The following is a 24,202-nucleotide window of genomic DNA, read 5'->3' as shown; positions in this document are numbered from 1 at the left end:
GCTTTGTTTTGGGCAAATAACTGTAACCTAATTTGGCGAAATAGATCGTGGTAAGAAAACCTCCATTGGGCTATCCGAATTATAGGGGGTCAGAACTTTCATCAGCAAATTGCACGATTTGCTCTTGGCGCAATGTGCCATATTATCTGGTCGGAGCAAAACCACATTCTATTCAGGAATCGTCCCGTATTCATGCCGGCCCTCCGCAACCATCTCACTAAACTTGTAAGGGACAAAGGCTTGTCCATGAAGCCTGTTGTTGATAACGTCCGCAACAGAAGAATTCAGCAAAAATGGGGCATCTCCCCTTCCATTTTTGAGTAATCTTTTGATTACTTTGTAAGTAGTTTATAGGTCTCTATTTCTGTTGGCCATCTTTGTGGCCTTGGTGTTGCGCACTCATGCTTGTAGCCTCGGTTTTAGTCGCTACACCTTCGCATCTGTCGGGACACCTTTTGTGTCACCTCAAGTGCGAGGTTTTTGTGTTTCGACTACTTTCTCTGTATGTCGCGCGTTGAAAAGTATATAAAATTCTTACCTTACCAAAAAAAAAAAAAAGCAACTAGGGTGTATACTATATATGCCGTCCTAGTATAGTACAAAGGAAGAGATGATCATTGGTTATCCACAAGATGATTTGATCTCTTACAAAAAAATATCATTGAGGTTTTTTTTTTTTAATTCACGTCTTATATAATTTACAAAGCTAATGAGATGTTTAGTCAAAGAATGAAAAAATAAAAGAAAAGAACATGGTTTGGTTGTTCCAAAGTCACTTCACCCAATACGGAAGCTGAGATCTCGAGTTTTGCCTGCAAATATTTCGAAAGTCAAAAGAAAATTTGCTTTGATATTTCTTGTCATAAAGTCACGCGTTTGTGCGGCTATTCCGCAAGGCATCTTCACCTGAATCTGAATCTTATCTCTTAATTTTTTGCATTGATTATGAAATTAATCTATTGATTAAGAATTATGCGGCTGATTTGTAATTATTAAACTTCTAATGGGTGACAACTTCAAGGTCACGTGTTCACACTTGGATTTGCCGACCCACGGCCCACCGAATCCAATAGCACCAGAAGAAATCGATTGACCAAATTTTTAATGGAGTAGGACTGTTTTTACCCTACGCACTTATGCTATCTGTCTTCTTAATCCCACATGTTTTACAGTTAAAAAAGAGATTATGGTTAAAACGGTAAGCAATATGGTCACGAGACATGTGAGCTACTAAGGGATAAGTAAACAAAGTAGGAGACATAATGGTGAGATATCTCTAAATGGTGTGGCCAATTTGGCTTGTTTATAGCAAATCAACCTCAACTATAGGCCTATGGCTACTTTATGACTCTGTAATTAGAGGTATGGTTGGAGGGAATTTCCTTTAATAAGGGACAAGGACGAATCTAGATGGCAAGGTGGCAAGATTTGGGGGCAATTTGCTAAATGTATATTTTGACATTGCGATTTGTTTTAAGTAAAATTTCAATAACGCCACAAAGATTTGATGAGAAAGCATAATTTAGCTATTTCCTCGCTCTGTTTTGGTCATTTTGCCCCCATAATGAGATTTGCAGTAAATAGATGTATGATGTGAAGGTTTGAATTGCTAAGCATAAACAAATTCTATTGAAGATTACTCAACATTTTATCGTCTCAAGCGCGGAAATGTTGCATTTACTATCTTAATCCATAGACCTTATTTACTTTTTGTTGTCTATTGACTTTACCCCCTCTAACAAGAAAATTCCAAGTCCATCATAATTAGAGATGAAGGAAAATACAACCCAACTATATCATCCCCGTCTCTTGCCTTCTTTTCTTTTCTTTGCTTTTCTTTTTATCAATTAAGGGGTGGAGAAAGAGGTGGTCGGCACTAACAACTCTCGTAGGCATTATAATTAGGGTCCGAAACCTGCTTCTCTTTGAGCCATAACGACTTACACCACTAATAACCCAAAAGTCCAAGATTAGATAGCTCTTTGCCATAGAGTCCCACCAAGATGCTAGTAATTAGAAAATCTTGCACGAGATAAGATTCAGTTAAGAACGCAACAAGAGTCGTGCAGAAATTCGCTCATGATGTTAATCAAACTTATGATCTCGTAGGATACATGTGACCATTTTACCACTAAACCAATCATATTGGCGGTGGTCTTTTGCCTTTATTTTATATATCGTTAAGTGTATGACATATGTGCACTCTATTGACATTAACCTCTCCCCACCCCCTTGATACGAAGTCTAGTAGATTTTCTTAGGAGCATTTGACTGTTAGCATCTCTAGTATTAAATCACTATATATGGGCCTTATATTCATGTTGTCTCTCTTCATCTTTTTGCCTTAAGCTTTTTTTTTTTTGTCGAACTTTTGGCTTAAGCTTTTAAGCAGGAAATTATAACATGATATCGAAGCAAGATTCTACCCTAGTTTACTCGTGTGTGCAATTCCCGTTTGTCAATTTTGGCATGCTGTTTTCAGTCCGATTTGCTAGTGAGAATAGATGTTAAATGTCCTACATCACTTCTGTTTTTTTCAATTTAACAGGGTCAACTTTTTTCAAAGTGAGTTGAACGTGACTCTTTCATGAACTGACCGACAATCTGAACAACATAGGCGATGTGGAAAATTTTGTGATATCTTTGAATTATCTCTAACAGACTTCAAGGGGCTAATGGTAGCTGACATCATCCGCGTGGCCCTAAAATTTGAGCATAAAAAATCGGATATAAATATATTTAGCCACAAATAATTTTGGTCAACTTTCATGTTCCTGTTGACCAAAAGCACGTGCCATGGGAGTTGCCTAGATTTGCTTGTGGTCAGCTAACCCTCGTAGGACTAATGATTTTTCTCCTTTCATTTTGCACACAAATACAAGAAATTTGTCAACTTGATTTTTCTTAAACTAATTCGTCCAGAAAATCTGCTATTCTGGGGCGGCAGCAAACTTTCTTTTGTGCCTTTTTTTTAATTAAATTTTGGGGGGTTGTTATGCAGGTGACTTCATTCCTCAAATTAGGAGTGTCTTATTCAACGCCCATGATTTTAAATGCCAATGTGGTATGGACTCAATAAACGAAGAAGGAATTGGCCCCAAAAAGAAAAAGCAAATTAGGGAATTGGATTAAATTTCACTATTCACCAATTGGCTAACAGTACAATTACTTTGCAAGTCATTCTGATTGCCGGGGGGAAATGAAATGAAAAATGGGAAAAGGGAAGAGAGCACTAGGCAGGACCAGAGCAGAACCTGTTTCCGACATGCACTTTAAGCCATCGCCATCGCAATGGGATAGTAACACAAGAATCATTATAGGTATTGCTTTAGCAAACCTTATAGGGACAGTCACAAAGAAGCTATAATTAGTGAAAGCCTTTCCAGTTCATTAGCTCTTCTAAGTTTGATACAATCAAATGTAAAATATCGTACTAACGTCGTAAACTAAATAACCGAGACTAACCGAGGCTCAGGTCGTAACTATATAGCTTGGAGATTTTGCTTATATGTGCAACTTATTTGGCTCTATGACAATCGATCATAACCGGTCACTGAGAGGATATAAGTCGAGCATTAGTTTGGGGATAGAGCCAATCGATAATACATGTACATAACCACTTACTTATTCTGTTTGTAAAATTGGTTGTTGCCTAATTTATGTACGAACCCGCTCTGTTAACCCTTCTAGTGCGCAACATGAAAAATGCCATTAAGTGAAAACCCTAATCGATTCTACTTCTAATCCGTCAAGCACCCACAAATAAGAGAAGAGTAATCCAAGACCTTCGATTGCTCCTTCCTCGTCAATGTAACGTTTTCCTAATGTGGGTTACATTAATTGAGATTGTTATTACCCGCTTACGGGTCTGGTCTAATAAGTTTGGATATAAAGTTTCTTAATTGGTCGGATATGGGCCCGACCCGTTATGAGAGGGCCTGGCTGGAAACTCTATAAATAGAGCTGCAGGTCCCTCCTCTGCACCTAACTCTCTCCAATCTCTCTCAAACGCTCTCAAACTCACCTAAGGCTTCTGTGAGTTGGCTGAGGCGGTCTCATAGCGCCGGGACTTCGGGGGTGACAGGGGAGAAGACCTATGGCACCGGTTCATTGTCATTTCCGCATCCAGGCTGATGGAATCCAAAACAGGTGCACAAATTCTATCCATCCTTTTACCGTACCGTTAATATCTCGCTATGGTAATCCTAGGGCGCTCGGCCGAGCCATACGGGCCGGCCAACAGTCAAGTCTCTACAAGCATAACATATAGTATACGAATTGACCTTATTATTACTTCTCGTCAATGTAATGAGGAGATCATAGAGTTCACGTAGATTTTTTATCATTTGGAATATCGAAGGCTCGTAGAACAAATCATGTCGTGGCTTGTTAAACGAAGTCAACATGTTTCTTGCAATCGGCATTGAGAATCCGACATTATATAAGCCAAAAATGAGAGAGTTTCTGCAGTCAAAGGCCTGAATGAACGATTTGGGGTATGGAGTGGCATGTGGGAGTCACATGAAATCATGGGCGTGAACGTAATAGGGGGGAAACATAGACACCCTGCATATGTTTTTGGAGAGTGTGTGAAGGATGTTGCAGTAATGACTAGAAAATGAAATGGATCGCCATTGATGGAGCTTGGAGAAACCTGTGCACCTGCGGGGAGTATGCGATTGCTTTTGGTGGGGTTGAGGTTGAGGAGGAAAAGGATGGTCACAGAGAACATGACTGCTGCTTCCTTTGTGTCCCCAGGTGTTTACCAGCTCTCTTTTTTTGTCTTTTTCAATAGCTGTTCTTCCTAAATAAATTATAATTTTAGAAAGTTTGATTACTTAATGAAAGGACTTCCACTTAATCTTTCTAATTTGAGGGGCAATTTCTTGCTTGGACTCAAATCCACTAGACCAAATCAACCATAACTATTGACTGTGTAGGTCCCTTATGAGCCTACATAGGGGTGTTCACAAGGTCAACGACCATTATCACACTCAGCCCATGGACTCTAAGTTTAGGCAAGGATATCCCGCTTTGAAGACCCAAATAACTGAAGGCCCATCTCGAAATTTTGAGGGGATTTTAAATTTCAAGGAACAAGACATTTAGGTTCTTAATGCATTTCAACCGTAGATGCATGAAACTTTATAAATTAAATGTCTTGAAGTGCATTAGCATCAACTCTCCAATAGCATGTAAACATCAATTTCAAGTAATTAATTTTGCTGCTCTTGAAGCGTTGCTTTTGGTGCATCTCGGTCTTTGGGATGCATAAGACTCTTATTTCATCGGTCTAATGATGGGAAGGCTTAGGACCACATCTCCAGAAAAGAAAAGTAAAGGATTGCTGTATAACTAACTTGGTTGTTTAGGTGTTAGCAAAGCGATCTTTAGCACATCTCCTTGTAGACAAGCTTTATTACAAACTCTTCGTATGCAGCCCCCATCCAAGCGGTAATATGAGAATTGTCCGCCTTGGTCACGGCTCATCAGCGCCTACAAGGCTTTAAAACATTGTGCTAGTTTAAGGTTACAAGATTTATCAATCAGCACAACAACTATAGTTCGGAGATATGGGATGAGAGACGTATTTGAAATCCAAAATCTCCACCATGTGGCTCTAATACCACTAAAAGGCAGCCGGAACCACCTTAGCGCTAGCACGATATTGTCTGCTTTGGCTACGACTTAGCCGTGCTTGGACAACTTTAAAATATGTTGTGCTAGTTTAAGATTGCGGAAGACTTACCTACTGTTAACAATCCATATTAAAGCAACGTAAGATCGGTAACATACTTGAAACCTAACACATTTTGTATCTCTACCATCAAGGGTGTATCTTGAAGATCCGCTATATCTAGCAGATCTTAGCTAGAAACTTACATAATTATACTGTGGTTGAAGTATATTGCAAGTATTATTCAATGTGAAGTTCTTTCAAGGTTTAGAGGACTAGTTGTTTAGCAACTAACAATCTGTCGATAGTTTTCGACTTGTTGACTATGTGGGAGGTAGGTGTCCTCTATTCCATTTGATGATCCTCTTGGTGACATCATTCATTTCAACTGTTGATTTGAGAAAATCGGGTTTTGAACAATGGCTGGAATTCATTAAAACTCTGAGGGAGCACCGTGTATCTTCTCTCGTGCCTCTCAAGGCATCCCAAATATTCCTGAGGCATCCCAACTCCAAAATCATGAATTTTCATTTTGTTATAACTGTTGGCTTACCGTTATTTTTTTTATTTTATTTTTTTTGATAATATATGACTATATGCATCATTCTCACCAGCTGGGTGTAATACAACCCCAGAAGTGAAGTGGAGTGACGGGACTTCCTTTTTTCGGGCCAACTAGTTATAAGACATTAAATCGTGGAATATCATAGTTTGAGGTTTCTATCAAGAGCTGGTTTAAGAGGTTGCTGTTTAGTAATAATTAGTTATTAATAATTATCATTCTCACAAAATTTGCTTAATTTTCAATAAGCTAACAGAGAAAGTTGGAGAATAACTAAAGATCAATGCAAATTTGAAGCAGCAATTGAAGTGGCTGTCGTATTTAGTAGATCGCCGTGATTATTTGCCCCGTAAAGAGTCAAATTTAGCTTGGGGTCGTCCTTATTCTGCACCTATAACAAGTCAGGCCCAGGACTACTCAGTTTGCGATTACTCAAGGTGGTGACTATTTAAACCGAGACTTATTTATGAATCGCTTCAAAGGGCCGCTCTCTAATTCTAAATGGCAATTTGGGATGTCACAAATTCCTTCACTTAAAGCACCGATGTCCTCGTTGGTGTCTACTCCTATCACTAAGGACCCTTTCTACCTTCAAACCACACATCTACTAATGGTGGTCTGACTATAATACATTTATTATGATCCAGCTTGTAACATGTGCGTAATTTAACCAATTAACCCGTTTATAGGGGTCACAACTCACACAAACCAATTAACCTGTGTGTGGAGCCTAACATGATGTACGTAGATAAAGTGGCTTGTAATGTACTGCCAAGGATTAGTTGAGTTAAAAGGTTCGGATTCTAACGTAAATGGAGACAAATATGGTATTCTCATATGAGAGAGAGAGAGAAAAAGAGAGTCGCCAGGATGTGATGACAAGGCAACTTCATGGCTACAATAGGGTACGGTTGACCACAGCATAAAGTGGGATAGAAATTAGGATTGCGCTTAGTATCAAAATAGATTGAGAAGTCACTACCTCTCTTGGTAAGAGTGAGACCATCTAAATTTTTCCTATGTGGATGAATCGAATCCTACACATTCAACTAAATTGAATACAAAAAGGTAGAAACGGTTTGTGTAAAAAGAAAGAAATGTCTTAATGTGACAAATAACTTTTGAAAAATACGCGACATTCATCCAGACAAGTCCGTGTAAATAGAAAGTTTTACAAAAGATCAAAGTCTCAAAAAGTAGACATCAAGTTAGAGAGCAAGGCCCGCACGCAAAACAACACCAGGACATCGAATTTTCGTGAAAGTTACTTTTCATGTTGGTAGAATTCTCAAACATGCTAGCCAATATCATCTCTTACCAGCTCAAAAGTTCCAATCGTGGAGCCTGGTAACTGCTTAACCATATGCTCAAAAGTCGAGTAGTTTGTCCTAGAAATTCTCAGGACCTAACAAAAATCTTTTGTCCCCACACACTTATCGTCATTTATCCAAGCAGAAGCCCGACAAAGCAAATTTCTAGGTACGATGGCTGAGACATGTCACTCCTCTAACCAGGTGACTTTTTGAGGTGTGGTTTCATGGTCTCTTTTTGTCGATTTGTTTTCTTCCTTTGCTTTCGAAGTGGGGCGGTGCATCCCTGAGATTGCTCAGTTGCGGAAACTAGAGAGAAAACACTTGAGTGATGATTTGGTCTTTTTCTCAGAAAATTTCTAGGGCTGCCTTGCCTTAAGATCAACCCAATTTAACCCTCTTTCTAAGTAACTTTTGGTAACTAAAATAGAGCCCGTGAGAAAGTAGCGAACCTCAATGATTCTTCGTTACTTGTGATTGAGATTCAATGTATCTGCTTGCTTTAATCATTATAAGATATTAGAGAAAGAGGCAATTTGTATGATATCAAATCTTTAACTGAGAAAAAAGGTCACTTAGCGGTTGCTTGATACAGTTTTCCAGCAGCAGTTCAACTTTGAAACGGGGCATTGCGGCTTTTATAAGGTGTTTGAGAAGCGACTTACAGCTACAACAACTTTTAACGAGTTGATCCACCTAACTTTTTAGTGTTGCAGTATCGAAATACATATTACTAGACACGTAAGTTACAGCATTTCACAGCGTAGTTACAGTTTGGCCATACTTACACTAGACGAACTCTCAAAACTGTGGCAATACTAAGTAATCACTAAAGCGGTTTACAGAATTCAATGGTCACAGTCCTCATTTGAAAATATACCTATTGGTCAGTGTTTTGACAAAGAAACAACACCCTTTGATAGTATAATCACCATTGAGCTATTGAATTAAATGAAAATTTTCCAAAAATCTACTTTAATATCCTCTGTGCCAAGATTATGACATAATTCCCAAGAATTGTTGAAGTACATTGATTAAACATATAAACCGTCGAAGATCAGATGCCATTCATCCGAACATATGAACTGATATTTTTCCAAATGAAAGAAAACTAGCGCTAAAAATTAGTCGAAGTCCTCTCTCTAATGCCATTGGTTATGCCCGGATTTGCGAAGCATGTAGCGATGATTTCATCACCTCCATGAGAGTTGGAAGTTCAGTTTGTAAATCCTTCAAGTTTTGATTCTGAAAGAGCCCAAGTATTTGCATTCCTGAAGGGCTTCCAATCTACCAATAATTACAATAAACCGTTACCGATCGAAATTTTTATACTAACTTCATATGGACATTCCCATGGATCATCCTGGCTTGGTGAGACACAGAAGTGATCAATCTTTCTCGCGCCCCTTTCACTCCGCATCTATGTGCAATGCACAGAGCCAAAATGCAGCATCTCGAGCAAGCGATCACCTTGCTACAAATCCCTCTACAAACCGTTGTCGTAATAGCAGCAAAGGTTCAAGGGCGAAATGCAACGAGATGAACCTTCCGAGCTGAAAACTTCACATCACTGGCAAATACTGGAGGAAAAGAAAAAACATGTCCACGGGCTAGTCATATTGATCTCATATCCCAAGATCATTCACCATTTTCCGATAATTTAAACAACGCTTGACCTTCCCCTAGATGAGCTTCGTCGATATAGATTATCCTATACAAAAAGATTAAGCCAGACCATGTCCAACATAACAAATTTAAACAGGGGGCAGTTGTCGTTCTCATACCTTCTGCTCCGTTGGACCTTGGTTGGTAACTTCACAATTATTAAGCATAAAGGGCAAGAAATACTTCAAAGACAACCACTTATTCACCACACGCTCCAGGTCCGATAAAATGAACAGCTCTCAAAGTTTACATATGTTATCCCAGCCAAAATAGAGACCCAGGCATTCAAATAACTAAACAATACATCGATCATCTCGACGATAACATCCAATAAACAAGAAAGCACAAGCAGTCAAGTACTCCTGCAAGATCGCCTGCTTGGGATTCGCTTAGGCCTGTAAAAAGCTTGCGTACTTGGCACCTAAGAAAAGCCTTTGGCTACACAGAAGGGCATTTTTTGTGACCTCTGCATTATCGTGATTCAGAAGCTTCATGACCCGGTCCTTTGCCTTCAAATCAGACAATATTATTCTTCCGGCCGGGTGGTATTGGATGAACTGCGAAAGGTCGAAGCAAGCGACAGCCAAAGCCCTTGCATCACTTGAGGAGTCCAAAATTGTCACAAGGACCCTCAAAATCTGTGGAAAATAATCAAACAGTCTTTCAATGTATTATAATGCACAACGAAAATGACAGAAGATAAAAGATAGATGGCCATTTCCGCACAAAGGATCCCTTTGTTTCATGGAAAATAAATGATTTGGAAAACATTTTCAAAAAATTATCGCTTGTATCGCTTGAAATAATTAGTCAATGGAAATATGTTTTCACTATTGACGATAATTTATATCCAACCATTTTCATGCACGATGAAAATATTTTTCATTTATTCAATTTTGTAAGCGATACAAAAGGAAAATGTTTTCTAAATCATTCATTTTCCGCGAAACAAATGGAGCCAAAGTTTCACTTGTTTTGTAACAATTGTCAACAGACATAACCACAAGAACAAAGACTGATATAAAAATATCAGCTATTCCACAAATCCAGCCAACCCAAAAACTTAAAAGTTAATACTCCCAAGGCTATCATGTCAGCCAAGTTCACGTACTTGTATTGTATGTGCATATCAATGTACCGTCAAAAGTATCTCCAAGGATGTTAGAAAGTAAACCTGGAAATCACTCTCTTCAAAGCCTGTGATGTTCTCACGCCAAAAGATGGGATCTTTGTGCATAGGAGACCAGTCAAGCTGGCCAAGAAGGACTTCTTGTTTGTACTTATCAAAAGAACTCAGCTTCTTAATGTTATCTCTCAATCCTTCTTCCAACTCATTTAGAGCCTCCAGTAGATCCTGAAAAGGTTTCAGCATCCAGTTAGGGTAGAATAAAAAGCCTTACATCATATGAGACCATAACTATGCACTAGCTGTGCCACATGATGGATAGATATGATTCACCAATAAACAGAAGCCCAGTGCAAGAAGTGAAAACATTCATTTGAGAGTTCTTTGCATCATAATTTTGGATATTGCTCCACGCTAATTTTCATCACAGGCTGGCTACAATAAATGTCTGAAAAAAAGCACTCTTCACAGATATACAAGATTCCATGTCCCATTAATTATCAACTATATAAGTACCCATCTAAAAAAAAAGTACCCAGGAAAAGAATACTATAAGTGCCATAACTTTCGTATGGCGCTCACTTTAGTGCCAAAACTTTTCGTCAAATCACTACAGTGCCACTTTCGTAAAAAAAAATAATCACTTAAGTACCAACTCCAGTTTGGAATACCAGAAATCCAACACGGCAATATTTTGACATTATTTCCGACCGACGTGGCTTGCCGAAAATCCGACGAGGCGAAATTCAGTGAAAAAGCCCTAAAACAACATTGCTACCATGAAGAGCCCCAAATTCAACAGAATTGTTGACAAATCAGCTCAATTTTGCCCTCTTCTTCAAACCCTAAACCATACCAACGGTATTAGAGCAAAATTAAGAGCTGAATCTTACCATAAAGAGGAGAAAAAGCACAAGTGGCTCAAGTTCGTGTCAACAAAGCTAATGAAAATGAGCCGCTCAGAAAGTTCAGCAGCCGAAGATGAAGGTCAGAATGTAAAAGTGGAGGAGATGAGCTCAGTTGATGGAGGAAGAATCTGGACAGAGTTGCTGGCCATCAACAGAAAGGGAAAACCGAGAATCCAGGAGTGGAAGATGAAGGTGAAGGAGCCGACATTCAGAAGATGGTTTGATGGCGAAGATGAAATGGAAGATGAGTTCAGCAAACGGAAAGGAAATCTCTAAAAAATTTGACTGATCCCTCCATGACCGAATGAAGAACCAACATCAAGAAGACGAAAATCCATATCCTTCCCCAAAATCCCGATGGCTCCATTCTCTAGTTTTGTCCAAATCGTGGAAAAGAAGAAGGGTTGGAGCGTGAGAAAGCTAAATCTGAAGGGTGCGGCATCATTTTCTCATGAAGAGCCACCTCGACGTCCACGTTGGACATTTTTTTAATAAAAAAGACACGTATGGATTAACCTCTGATTACAAAAACCACATAGGACTTTTTGCCGGAATTTGTCGCCGGAGGCACTTAAGCGATCGTTTCTCTCCGATGTGGCAATGAAGTGATCTGACAAAAAGTTTTGGCACTAAAATGAGCGTCATAAGGCACTCCTAGTGTCCTTTTCCCTAAGTACCCAGTAATACAGACACATGTACATGGTGGATAAATACTTACCGATCACAAGCTCTAGACCCACATCCACCATCACATATATATTGCAAATAAAATTTTGAATGCTCTCGGGCTTAATATTTCACAATCCATAAAGTCTACATTAGAGACCAATCAACTGGAAACTACAATATTTAGAGTCAATATCACAAATCGTACAACTACTAAAGCATAAAAAAAAAAAGCAAAAAAGAAACCAAGATGTGGCCAAAGTGATTGCGGGAAGCAATAACTAATAAGGTGAATGTACTCAATTACAAATAAACAAGAATCACATGAATATGCGCTAGATAGAGCTCGAGAGCAGTGGCAGTAATTTTGGATATGATGTGTCGGCCCAACAGTAGAGGAATCGGAGAAAATTCTAAGAGAAGTGCAAACTTGACATATCACGTTGAGAAGCTACTTCTTTTTCCATGTAAATTCAGCTATTTTCGCGTGGATTATTTTACAAATGATATGAGTTAGCACCATTAAAACTATCTGATTGCACAGATTGCCTTCCCAAGACCGGTGGAAAAAGAATGTAGCTAGGAGAACTTATAATCTTTTCTCTTTGGTGAGCAAGTGAATTCATTTGTTAATCTGAATGTACATCCTTGGGGTATTAACATTGATCGAATGATAAAACTAAACAAAGTTAGGGCCAGATTTAGACTCATATTCACAAACTGTCATCAACATTCACATCAGAATCCAGGCACTAATTTCCTGGACTGCACCATTTTAGACCAACAAGGATGCAAGGGTCGAGAATTTCCAGACAAATTTCTCTAGCAGACAGAAGGCCAATGAAAAATTGTGACTTACTGGACAAATAATTGGAAGCCACGATATATCTCAACTTTCGCCCATTCAAGTATATAAACTTAACAAGTCTGTCTCATTCAAAGTGGAAAAGGAGTATATAAGTCTCTCACCTCATCACTCCATGCCTGGGATTTTAAGCTTTGAACAATCTGAGGTAGTCCAAGGTCTACCATCTGGGCACCAAATGTCCCTTTGGGCAGCAAATTCCTAAATGTCAAAATGACAACCCTGACGACCTACCAAAAACTTAACAATGTTAGACATATGCAGCCAATGTAGTCTCTCGATCATCTAGAGAAACATTATTGGAAGCAGAAAAAAAAAAGGAAAGCAAACTTGCTCAGGGGCAAAGGGACCTTCAACATCAACAATGTAGAAAGAATTGAGTTCAATGGTTAATGTGCTTGAGAGGGAGGGAGGTATGGGAATCCATTAAACTCAAAAAAAAAAGACAGAGAGAAACGAAGTGCAGAACAGACCACACACCTTCTCTTTTGTGGAACATTTAACAACATCAATAAGTCGCGGAAGTGTCCTGGATGTTGCCAAGTACTCTATGGCAGGTTCATAATATGATAATAGCCATATACACAGACAAGTCTCATAAAGAAGCTGCCAAAAAGAGATTGTCAAGAATGTGCTAAAGCACCAATATAATTTCACTGATGAGGTCAAAACCAGAACACTAGAGTATTTTCAATATCAAGAGTTCTGTTGAAAATAGTCGTACCTGGATCGATTGCTGTGTAGATGCTGGGGATATGAAAGGAACCAACAGTTTAACGCCATCTGCTTGAACAAAAGATGATCTGACCAGAGGTTCCTTAAGCAATGTTGCAAGGCAGTTAATTGCAGTAGGAATGCCCCGAGTAGGGTGGGAAGGTTTCTTAAGCTGTAAAGCCAGTTCAGCATCAATGCCATGTTTGTGAAAGATAACAAAATCTTTAAATGATAAAAACCACAGTCACGAACAGAATCAGGTCAACATTTTCAACCAATACAATCTTGATGCTCAAACCACTAACCCTTCCATGGGAGTGGGCTACCAAGCCTACTTCCGATTGTCTCCATATTCTATACTTTCAGCAGCCAAATTAGCAGCACTAAACAGTATCAACAGAGTCTTTGATGAAGAGAAAACGCGTTCCAAACATCAATAGCCCCCGTTAATGATCCATCCTCAAAGAATAACAACAGGCTAGTTACTTATTGATTCGAAAACGAACCTGTGCACATAGCCAATCTACAAGTCCTTTCAGCACATCATCTATGGTGGTGAATCCTCTTTTTGAACTATCACTTGTTTTTGGCCTGGCACTGCAACAACATACACAGATTTGACATCCACATAAGTAGTTCATACAAAGTAAATTACTAAAAAGTCTCTTTTTCCCGATATCTTCAATGTCAGTGGAGCAAAATTAAATAGGTACCTCACTATCAGAGAGAGTATCTTACAACACTTCTCTTGTATGAACCAGTTCCCTTTCCAGAGCAATCTGAAGAATCAATCAACAAATAAGAAACTTGGATTCCAGAAACCAATATCTTGCCAAATTGGAAACAATCAAGTTTTATCATTTGATGACATGAACTTTTAGGAGAGCAAGGACATTGAATTTTAGCATGTAATTTAATAGCTGGTTGGTCATTTTCTTGTTCCCTTCATAGATGATGGTTGCTTGATCATTACAATTTCCAATGACATTTCCCATCAACACTACTTGCTTATAAATAACTGCCAAATAGAATCCTATCAGAGAGAACAATTTAAATGCGGTACTATGGTAGACCCTATATCAATGGACTTCATTGACTTAAAACCTAAAAGTATGGCTACCATTTTAGGGCATTCATGAACCCTTAAATGAGGAAACCAAAATCCAAAATTTGACTGTGACTTCTGGAAGCATCTAGGCTATGATTCTCATTCAGCAGGACAGCCAAATCACCTACAACTTTAGATGAAGAAATGCCCATTCTTTATATGATTGGTGTCAAAGGAATGACAACAAGAAGAAGCATCAACCAAGATGAATAGGTACAGGAACCAAATTGAGCAATTATACTGGGATCAAAGTTAGACCAGCAGCCCTTACAATAGCCAAACTCTTCCAAAAACCTGTGCTAGATAAGTTCTAGTAATTTTAGCTATTTGTTGTTCTTATCAGTAAAAGTTGAATACTATTCTTCAAGATTTACTGTGCTTTTCCAAGAGAAGACAATGGTGCACAACCAACTGTACCATAAGCTCTTGGACTATACAAAAAATATAAACCAAATTCAAAGAGGTATGAAATTGCTCAGATCAGGAGTATTAGCAAACCCAAGGAGATATATTAACATTAATGTTTACACAAATTCAATGCCACAAACCATGTCCAACCCCGACATTAACATGACAATGAGTTGAAGAAAAGCCCTTATCCTTAGAAGTTTCACCATGAGAGAACAGAAGGAAGTACGACATAACATGAGAAATGCGAGACTATGACAAATGCAATAACGAGTCCCAATTTCTCATTAAATACTCAACTCAGGAAAGGTTCATAAGTATCTTCATTCGCAAGAGACTCGTCATGGAATAGTCTGGCTCTTTTTGGGTTTGCTGCACATGAGGGTAAAAGACAAGTCAACTTCTCATGATCAATAGAAAGCTGATGATGCTGAAAGTCATTTAAGCACCTGTGAGCATCTCATCAATTAGAGCTAGAACATATTCTACTGTTTCTTCCTTGAAAATGTCGCGCAATATGTTAACAAATACCCGTGCATAAGCCGGTCCATCCTGAAAAAGGAAGTTGGGAGATAGTATAAGAATCATATCCTATCAAAACATCCGCTCACATTGTCTCAAGATTGCGCATATGCATGAGATTCAGCCCAAAGACTCATGAACGAAGGCGGGAAGGAGGGCAGTCGAGCGTTACATCGTCGAGTAGCTGAGCACGATAGCTTTCCGCTCTTTTGTCATAACGCCTTAACAGCTGAAGGCACGTCCCCGTAATCAGCTTCGTCGTCATGTATGTCTCCCATGGGATGTCCCTTTTCAACACCTTAAGTGATAAAGGAAGGAATTCATCAGTACGATTCAATTGGGGCATCATTTTTTTCAAGCTTCCCACGAGAACCAGAACAACCCATTATGCAAGTTGGCCGATTCCCTTACGCTTATATCAACAACCAGATGCAGCCTCGACCATTCCATTGTGTGACAAGAGCGTGATACCATTGTAAATTATCCACCTTTTTGGTATGGACAGAATGAGCGTAACAAACGAAGAATGTTTCGGGGAGTAGAACACGAACCTGCTCGGTGGTTAACTCCGCCTGGTCCATCGGGAATCCAAACCCAATATCAGCAAAGCTGCCAGCAATTCGACGGCCTGCCTGCGAAACCCACAAACCCAATATCAGAAATTCGCTCGTTCTCCCGCGATTCTTGATCCGGGAACGCGCTAGATCCCGGATCGCCGGCGACCCGGATCGCCGATGCGGCGTCCCCGACCGATCCCGCGGTCGAAAGAAGAAGAGGAGGAGGAGGAGGAGGACGGGGGGAGCGAAGGGAGAGATGGGAAGAAACCGGATTCCAAACAGGAACACTGACCTCGGCTGTCGCTGTGTTTGGAGCACTCCCTTTTGGTATCAAGAAGGTTCGTGGCGCTCAGAGGTTCGTGAAGGACGTGATCGGTGTGACACGGGACAGTTCCGTTCCTGTCTGATCTCTCCCTATACAAGCACAGAGATAGAGGGAGATGGGGACAAAGGAACGAGGATCGCACGCGAGCGAAATCCAGAGGCAAGAGCTTGGTCGTGCGCCGTGGATCGTGGGCTTATATCTCTGTGGACTTTTCCGCCCACGAAGAAGAAGAGCCCGTGTCGTGTTGGGCTGATAGATAGAAGCGTGGCGAAGAGGAGGGGGAATGTGTCTCACGCTCAAGCTCGCAATTGTAATGTCGTTTTTTGAGGATTATATATATATAAATATATATATGTGCATGATCCATCCAGTTGGTTGATGATGATTTCCAAAAATTAGGTGTTGATTAAATTACGTGCCGTGCCGACTATATAGTAAGAAAGTAAGAAGACGAAAGTTCGGCACTTGTTTTTGAATTTTGCTCGTCTATTTAATGCGTAATTCCCACAAGAAATTTTTCTTGAATTTCACGTTCAGCAACAGCCGGGCCACGACGAAGGGGTGTCGATATTACTTGAGCCGAAAATTTCGGGTATTTTTAGGTTCGGTTCAAAAGAATGGTTGCCTTGGCAATTCGATTCGGTTCGGGTACAATACCCGCACCAACCCGAACCGCAGTAACGAAACCCTCAACAACTTTGTCCATTCTGGGGCAGTAGCTCCCAGATTTGCTCTCTCTACCTCTCGATTTCACCAACCGCCCGACCTCGGGGCAGTATCCGTGGAAGACGACGCCGTGGCCCGCGAGGTCGACGGCAACGAACATGGCCGAGGAAGAGGTAGAGGTATTGGCGGCGGTGGCACCAATGGGAGAGCAAATTTGATTCCTTCTGGGTTGATCAACAGGGAGGGAGGGAGTGATAGGTATTTGATGAATTGACAAAGCGAGGGATGTTCTGATTGAAGGGAAGAAAAAAAGAGGTGGACGGAAAGAGGAAGCGTGCCCCCCACCCCGAAAAAAAAAAAATCGAATCGAACCGTATTTTCGATTCAAGCCAGATGCGGTTTGGGTTTTGGATCGGGTCGTAGCGAACGGAAACCCCAAAGTTTCGGTTCGATTCGGGTACCGAACTAAGCCAAACCATTGACGGCCATAACGATGAGGCTAATTTGTGATATTATTTTTTTCTGAGTTAATTTATCTCGATTTGGAAGAAGTACCATAAAAAAGTGTAAAATTGCCAAATGACATTTTTTAGAAAAATCATTTTTTGCATCATCATTGAGAGAAATATATTTTCTCGATCATGTTTGAATTCGCACCTACTAAAAGAATAGTTTATCTTTTGCCAAAAATGTATTGACGAAATACCTTTTGAAATATAAATCGATGAACCTTTTAACAAAGGCTATGAGGGTCCTTTATTGATTCTTGAATATAAAGATTCTTGGATAAAAAACGTAATCAACAAGACAATTAGAAGCATGAAGACCGGAGATGACCGCGTCCAACTTGTAAAAAGGAATCAAAATATAAATACAACTCAAAGTAGAGTTGAACAACTGATGTGTACTGATTAATTGACGATCCTTTGTACGAACTACAATTCAAGTGTCTATAGCTACTAACGACAATTAACACTAGTTACAAGAAAGCAAACGCATCTTACGTCACTCGTATAATTTAGCAACTTACGAAAACCCTAATGCACTTCTTACCTCATACAATGATGTCGCTACCTTGTCTTATCTTACTGCGGTGCATGTGCGTGCTGATCTCGCGGTGTTGATCACAAACTTGAAGCGAAACTTATCTGCTGTTCTTTTTGGTGGTTCATATGGTGGAAGTAGGTAAGCCCTTTGATGCTCCGATATTGTTATCTCCAAAACTGTGCTGTTAATTTGGACTGTGCAAGCTTCGCTTGTCTGATGTGAATGTACTTAATATGCGACTGGAAAGTGCATCGTGAAATGAAGTACTCGCTGCTTTGACACTACATATTCCAGCATCCTCGAAGGCCAGAACGAGAATGGTCTTTGGCAATTCAAACTATGCGACCTTCTTCAACTCAGGAATTGGATGTTTATGTTAGACTTGACAGCGAAATAGAAATGAGAGCTCAATAACTTCTATAACCCTGAAAATGAAGAGTCTACTTACCGAAGAATATCCTTGGCAATGGTTGGATAATCCCAATGACCCTAACTTAGCTACGATTGGTAGTCCGGATTTGAGTCCGGATATCCAGTGTTTGGGGACGTCTTCTAAACCAGATAAACCCGATTATATCTAGATAAAATGCCAAATAAGAAATCTGGGATATGGGTGGGATAAAATGGGATTGAACAAAACAATTGAAAAGATAACTTTGCAAATCTTGTTATCTTCTAGCAATGAAGTGATGGGGTACGACAGCCACCGCGTGAGGACCGACACCATAACGGCCGCTCATTGTCACTTTCGACCACCCTGCGATTGCCGTCGCCTCCAACCACTACCAATCATCATCGCTGGACAGTCAATCGTGTTCCGACGATTGAGGATGAAAAGAAAAAGTTAATAAGTTACGTAGCTATCACCATCAAAGAACCTAAATGCTCTTACAAGTTCATCAAATCCTTCAAGGTCGTTATCTAGAACAGTGGTGTGTCTGCCCTCGTCACTCGCTGCCTCAGCGCCGTCCACTAGGGTATCTTCATCCACCTCGTCTCCACCCCTCACCACCCCTAGATAGTTGACTTCGAAGTCAAGTGGCACCCAAGCTTTGCACACGGCATCCGTTGCCCCATTGCCACCCTACAACTCTGTCTCTACTTCGTCTACCAAATTGACCTACCTTCTCAGTTGCTCCGCGACATTCTCGGCAACCCAAGGCTCGTCTTCGCCAGTGTCTGAATCACCTTCGGCACAGTGAAGCTGGCCAAGGACTACGGCCTAAAGGTGGAGGTAGCAGCAGATCTGGGAAAGTTAATGTGAGGATTTGGAGGGAACTAAAGAGATCAGGTTTGACGAGGGTCAAAAGCTCAAGGGGTGAGATTTGGCTATCTTGTGAGACATTGGACTTGCCACTTGGCTCGGGGGAGATTGGGCTTGGCAGGTTTTTTCAAAAAATTTGATCATATTTTAGGTTGCACGAAATATATAATGTGCTTTTCAACGATCCGAACATATTAAAAAGAATTCTAATCATACATCATCATATTCTATCTTAAAGAATATATATCGTTAAGAGTAAATAGCATAAAAGAAAGTTTAGAACACAGAGAGAAGTAAACCAAGTTTATCATGTGGTCACCTCTTAAAGATCTATACGCCAAAAAAGGGGCTGCCAATAAGATTCTGGTCGATGCGTCTATCGAGAAAGATCTTTCTCATCACAGAATTTATGGAAACACCAAAAGACATTCTTCAAAAATGGCATTGATAAATGCGAACGAATGGTGGTTACATTGACGTTTCCTACTAATTTGACAATTATGGAATACAGTATACATGGAAAAAGTGCTAAAAATAATAGGTAAAACAACAGAAATAATTTCCTAGGAGCTTAATAAGGGTAGTGGTTACACAAATAATTTTCTGGAATGATAGCTCTCCTTGAATCCTTGGTGTGATTAAGGTGCAACCTTATTAAAGAGAGGGAGCTTGAGCTCTTCTTGGCCTCTCCACACCAACGAGGGCTGGCGGGCTCTACGGATGCACACCTTATTTTAACATGCCGAAATCTGCACACTTTGCACCTCTCAATTCCCTATCCATTTTTATCTTTCAGGAGAGAAGGTATAACCTCTAATTGCTTTACATCCGGACGCCTCCAAGGTCCGAGTAAATCTCAAGATGAAGCAATTTAAGGTCATACTTTGGACCACTCATCTATGCAGGTTCAAGACAATGGCCATGACAATAGAGTTCATGAACCGGGGTACAGGTCTACCAGTCGGTTGACAGACTTGTGCGAAGCACAAACAGACCTGCAGGAAGACGAAACTTCCCCTCTTATCATCCCAAGCGCGAGAGACTACTATACCTACCTACCCGGAGATAGCCAACCGAAGTTGACGTGGTGTTTATGTAACGTTTTTCTAATGTGGATTACTTTAATTGAGATTGTTATTACCTGCTTACGGGTTTGGTCTAATAAGATTTCTTAATTGGTCGAATATGGGCCCGGCTTGTGTGGGCCGAGTTCGGCCCGACCCGTTATGAGAGGGCCTAATTGGAAATTCTATAAATAGCGCTGGAGATCCCTTCTCTGCACCCAACTCTCTAATCTCTCTCAAACGCTCTCAAAACTCACCTAAGGTTTCCGTGAGCCAGCTGAGGTGGTCTCATAGCGCCGGGACTTCGGGGGTGACAGGGGAGAAGATCTACGGCATCGGTTCGTCGTCATTTTCGCATCCAGGACGATGGAATCCAAATCAGGTACACAAATTCTATCCATCCTTTTACCGTACCGTCAATATCTCACTATGATGATCCTAGGGCGCTCGGCCAAGCCATACGGGCCGGCCTACATGTGGTATCAGAGCCGCCATAGTCGAGAAATGAGCTAGGTACTGGTCGTATGTGATTTTGATTTTTTCATCCATTGAATGTTAGAATAAATCACATAGATGGATAGATCGTCGCGAGACGAGAAAAATGAGTGGTCGTGGGCCATCAGGAGCCACCGCACGCGCCGCCACGCGCCGCGGCGTCGCTGAGATGCGGCGGCACACGCACGGCCACAGGCGGGCATCCCCAGCGCGTGCAATGCATGCTCTAGGGTTTGCCACAAGCCGGGTCGATCCGGTTACCCGACCCGACTCACAAACCCGACCCAAGGTCCGACCCATTGACCCGACCCGGACCTGACCCCGTTGATCGAACCGGTCAACCAGTCGAACCGATCAGCTGTCAGACCGGTCGGCGGTCAGACCGATCGGACTAGCCATTTTGGCCAGCTTAAGCGTCGGCGCGTGAAGCCCACGCACCGCGCCTTCAGGAGGAGCGTCCGGGCTCCGATTGGAGCGTGCAAGGTACCGTCGTGCTCGTATAAAGATTCTCTACACTGTGGTATATTTATTTTACATGTTTGATACTTTTAAGGATGTAAAAATACATACGAAACCCTTTATACGCGTATTTTTTAGGGTATATTTTCATATTTTCCCGTATTTCTCTATGGTTTAAGATATATAAATTAAAGCTTACATGTGTATGACGACATAAGGACGTGTAGATCATGTTTCATTAATAGAATGTATAAGGTTCAACATATATCAATGTATAGAGCAATGTAATTAGCATGGTATGTAATTTTAGAGATATTGCCCATGTCTTCCAGTATAGAATTATATCTATATAGTATATGTGACACATAAAGTTTATATCCTTAGTATAAGAGAGTTTCAATGATTCAATTTGGTAGTGACCGCCAAAGTGGTACACTTGATTGAGTTTGAGAAATATCAGTCTCGTATTGTTAGGATGTCTCATGTTCTAATGTGTTGTCATACTCCTAAGGAGATGATTATATATTGGTTTATGGAGGGATGCATGTACAGCATGCGTGAGGAATGACTGATCCTAGTGGTTCATACACCCAAATGTGGTGAATTTATAAAAAATTGAAATATATTCTCATGGCCGTTGTCATGTAGAGGGTATACAATTACATGTCATGTATTCTACCCAAAGGTGATTATATGATGATGTGTGTAACTCTCAGGAAAGTACTCACATGATGCTGATTATAGACATTGCTTGTTTTTAACAGTCACCTTCTCCCTGAACGGCAACTCCATAAGTATTGATGTTCTTACTGGTTCAAACTTTAAGAAATGGAAAGAGGATTTTCTATTTGGTATGGAGCTGGCAGATATTCATATTGCTCTTACTGAGGATAAGCCAGCAGATATCACTACTGATAGTACAGATATAGAAAAGGCACTGAGTGCTGCCTGGGAAAAGAGCAATAGGATTTGCTTGTTACTGATGAAGTGATCCATTAAGGACCACTTGAAGAGTAGTTTACCAGCTGACTCACTGCTAAAGAAATGATGGAAATCTTGCAAGCAAGGAACCGTGACTCGTTTAATGCCGAGGTTGGGACATACATGCAGATACTCAGTAATATGAGGTATGATGGTTCAAGTGGGGTTAGGGATTACGTCCTTACGATGGTAGACCTACAGACGAAACTAAATGTTCATGAGATTATCCTTTCTGATGCTTACATTATGCATCAAGCCCTGAACACCCTTCATATTGAGTATGGAATTATAAAGACCAACTATAATTCCCAAGATGAAAAGTGGTCTGTCAATGACTTGATAGTTAGAGTGGTGGCACAGGAAGAGAAACTGAAGAAAGATAAAGGGAATCTTGCTTTTTATGCCTCTAGTTCCAGTAGTAGGAAGAGTAGTAAGTTCAAGAATCGTACTCAGAAAGGAACTCCTGAAACCACCAGTCATTTGGACCATCTGGGTCTTGAGAAAACACCATTGAAGAAGAATGGTGTTCACTGCTACTTTTGTAAGAAAAAGGGTCACATGAAGAAAGACTGCAATAGATATAAAACTTGGTTATGCAAGCGTGAGCAGTAAGGTATTGATTCTTTGGCACTTGTTTGTGAATTTAACCTATCAGAAGCCCCATCCGATTCCTGGTGGCTAGATAGCGGTGCAACTAATCATGTTGCATATACCATACAGAGATTCACAAACAGAAGAAAGTCAAATCAGGATGAATCAAAGCTCACTATAGGAAACAACAAGAGAGTCGACGTCAAGTTCGTGGGAGATGTCATATTAATTTTGGATTCTGGTTTTAATATGATGTTAAGAAACACCTTTTATCATCGATGCGAAAATTTCTCATTTTCACCTTCTCGGGTTACTGTTCACGCGAGCAGAACATGTGCTCTGCTAGGGTTCTCGGCGTTACTGTTCACCCGGTGGATTTCTTCTGATTCCGATGGATTCCGGTGGCTTTTGAAGCTGTTCTCCGGCGACGAAGGCCTCGTGACTCTCCTCTGTGACTCCATTAAAGGATTCCGTCTCTTGTGCAGTATAACAGCAGCGAATTCAGATCTGGATTTCTCTGTTCGTGGGTTGCTACGCTCGCCTTTGCTGGTCGTCTGAGCGTTTGGGACCAAAGCAGATGGTGCCCTCACCTACTAAGGTAATGCCCTTGTTCTGAGGTGGTGCCGTCTCTGTGATTCTGGTTTCTCTCTTGGCTAGCCGAGCGTTGGGATTTGGGTGTTCTGAATTTGGTAGTTCTGGAGCGATTTTGTCTGAGCTGCGTAGCTGGAGTGTTGCAATGCTGTGGTGTGCTGCTCTATATGGTTGACTAGTTAGAGGTTTGATTGTGGGTCATTGATGGAGGAGGCTAGGATTTGTATGACCGCTTCCCCTGCTGCCGAACCTGCTCAAGGCACAGATGGTAATGCTGGAACAGAACAGAGGGGGAAAATGCCTTCCCTTTCTATTCCCCCTTCTGGACAGAGTCGAAGCCGTAGTAGAGGCCGTTCTAAGATTAGGAGCAGGTCCCTCAGGCGTGCCCATTTTCGAGAGTCCTCTGATCGGCCTCAACCTGACAATGCTGGAATGTCCAATGCGGTTGGACAGTTGCCCAACAAATCCCAAGGGCAGCAACCTCCTGCACCTAAAACCAGAACTTGGGCAAATGTTGCTAGAGTTTTAACCAAAGGGTATAGCCTAACTTATATACCTCCAAGGGTGGTGGATGGTGAAGAGATCGTGGATATCACTCCAGATATAGCAGCTGCTGAGAATCCCATATGGC

General features: G+C 40.8%; 1 protein-coding gene across 1 annotated transcript; it reads right to left on the bottom strand.

Annotated features, from left to right (window-relative positions):
* Nucleotides 1-9,394: 9,394 nt before the first annotated feature.
* On the bottom strand, nucleotides 9,395-16,539 carry LOC115685211 (V-type proton ATPase subunit H). Its single transcript, XM_056318669.1, has 12 exons — nucleotides 16,381-16,539; nucleotides 16,083-16,163; nucleotides 15,704-15,829; nucleotides 15,459-15,561; nucleotides 15,311-15,381; nucleotides 14,207-14,274; nucleotides 14,000-14,090; nucleotides 13,504-13,665; nucleotides 13,260-13,385; nucleotides 12,884-13,009; nucleotides 10,389-10,568; nucleotides 9,395-9,852 (listed from the first exon to the last, which is right to left on the bottom strand). Exons 2-12 carry the CDS (start codon nucleotides 16,110-16,112, stop codon nucleotides 9,604-9,606), a joined length of 1,332 nt encoding a protein of 443 aa, XP_056174644.1. The 5' UTR covers nucleotides 16,113-16,163; nucleotides 16,381-16,539; the 3' UTR covers nucleotides 9,395-9,603.
* Nucleotides 16,540-24,202: the final 7,663 nt, after the last annotated feature.

The sequence above is a fragment of the Syzygium oleosum genome, unplaced genomic scaffold (genome assembly GCF_021117445.2).
Source record: "Syzygium oleosum isolate NSW1041296 unplaced genomic scaffold, Sole_v2.1 Sole_v2.01, whole genome shotgun sequence".
Taxonomy (NCBI): domain Eukaryota; kingdom Viridiplantae; phylum Streptophyta; class Magnoliopsida; order Myrtales; family Myrtaceae; genus Syzygium; species Syzygium oleosum.
Note: the sequence above shows the minus strand (reverse complement) of the source record. Positions and strands in the feature narration are given on the sequence as shown.

Excerpts from the sequence above, each read along its gene's own strand:
- LOC115685211 (XM_056318669.1), bottom strand. The coding sequence starts at position 16,112 with ATGGACCAGGCGGAGTTAACCACCGAGCAG. Across the intron at positions 13,386-13,503 it reads CTACACAGCAATCGATCCAG|CTTCTTTATGAGACTTGTCT; the intron begins GTACGACTATTT and ends TCTTTTTGGCAG. Across the intron at positions 10,569-12,883 it reads CCCAGGCATGGAGTGATGAG|GATCTACTGGAGGCTCTAAA; the intron begins GTGAGAGACTTA and ends AAACCTTTTCAG.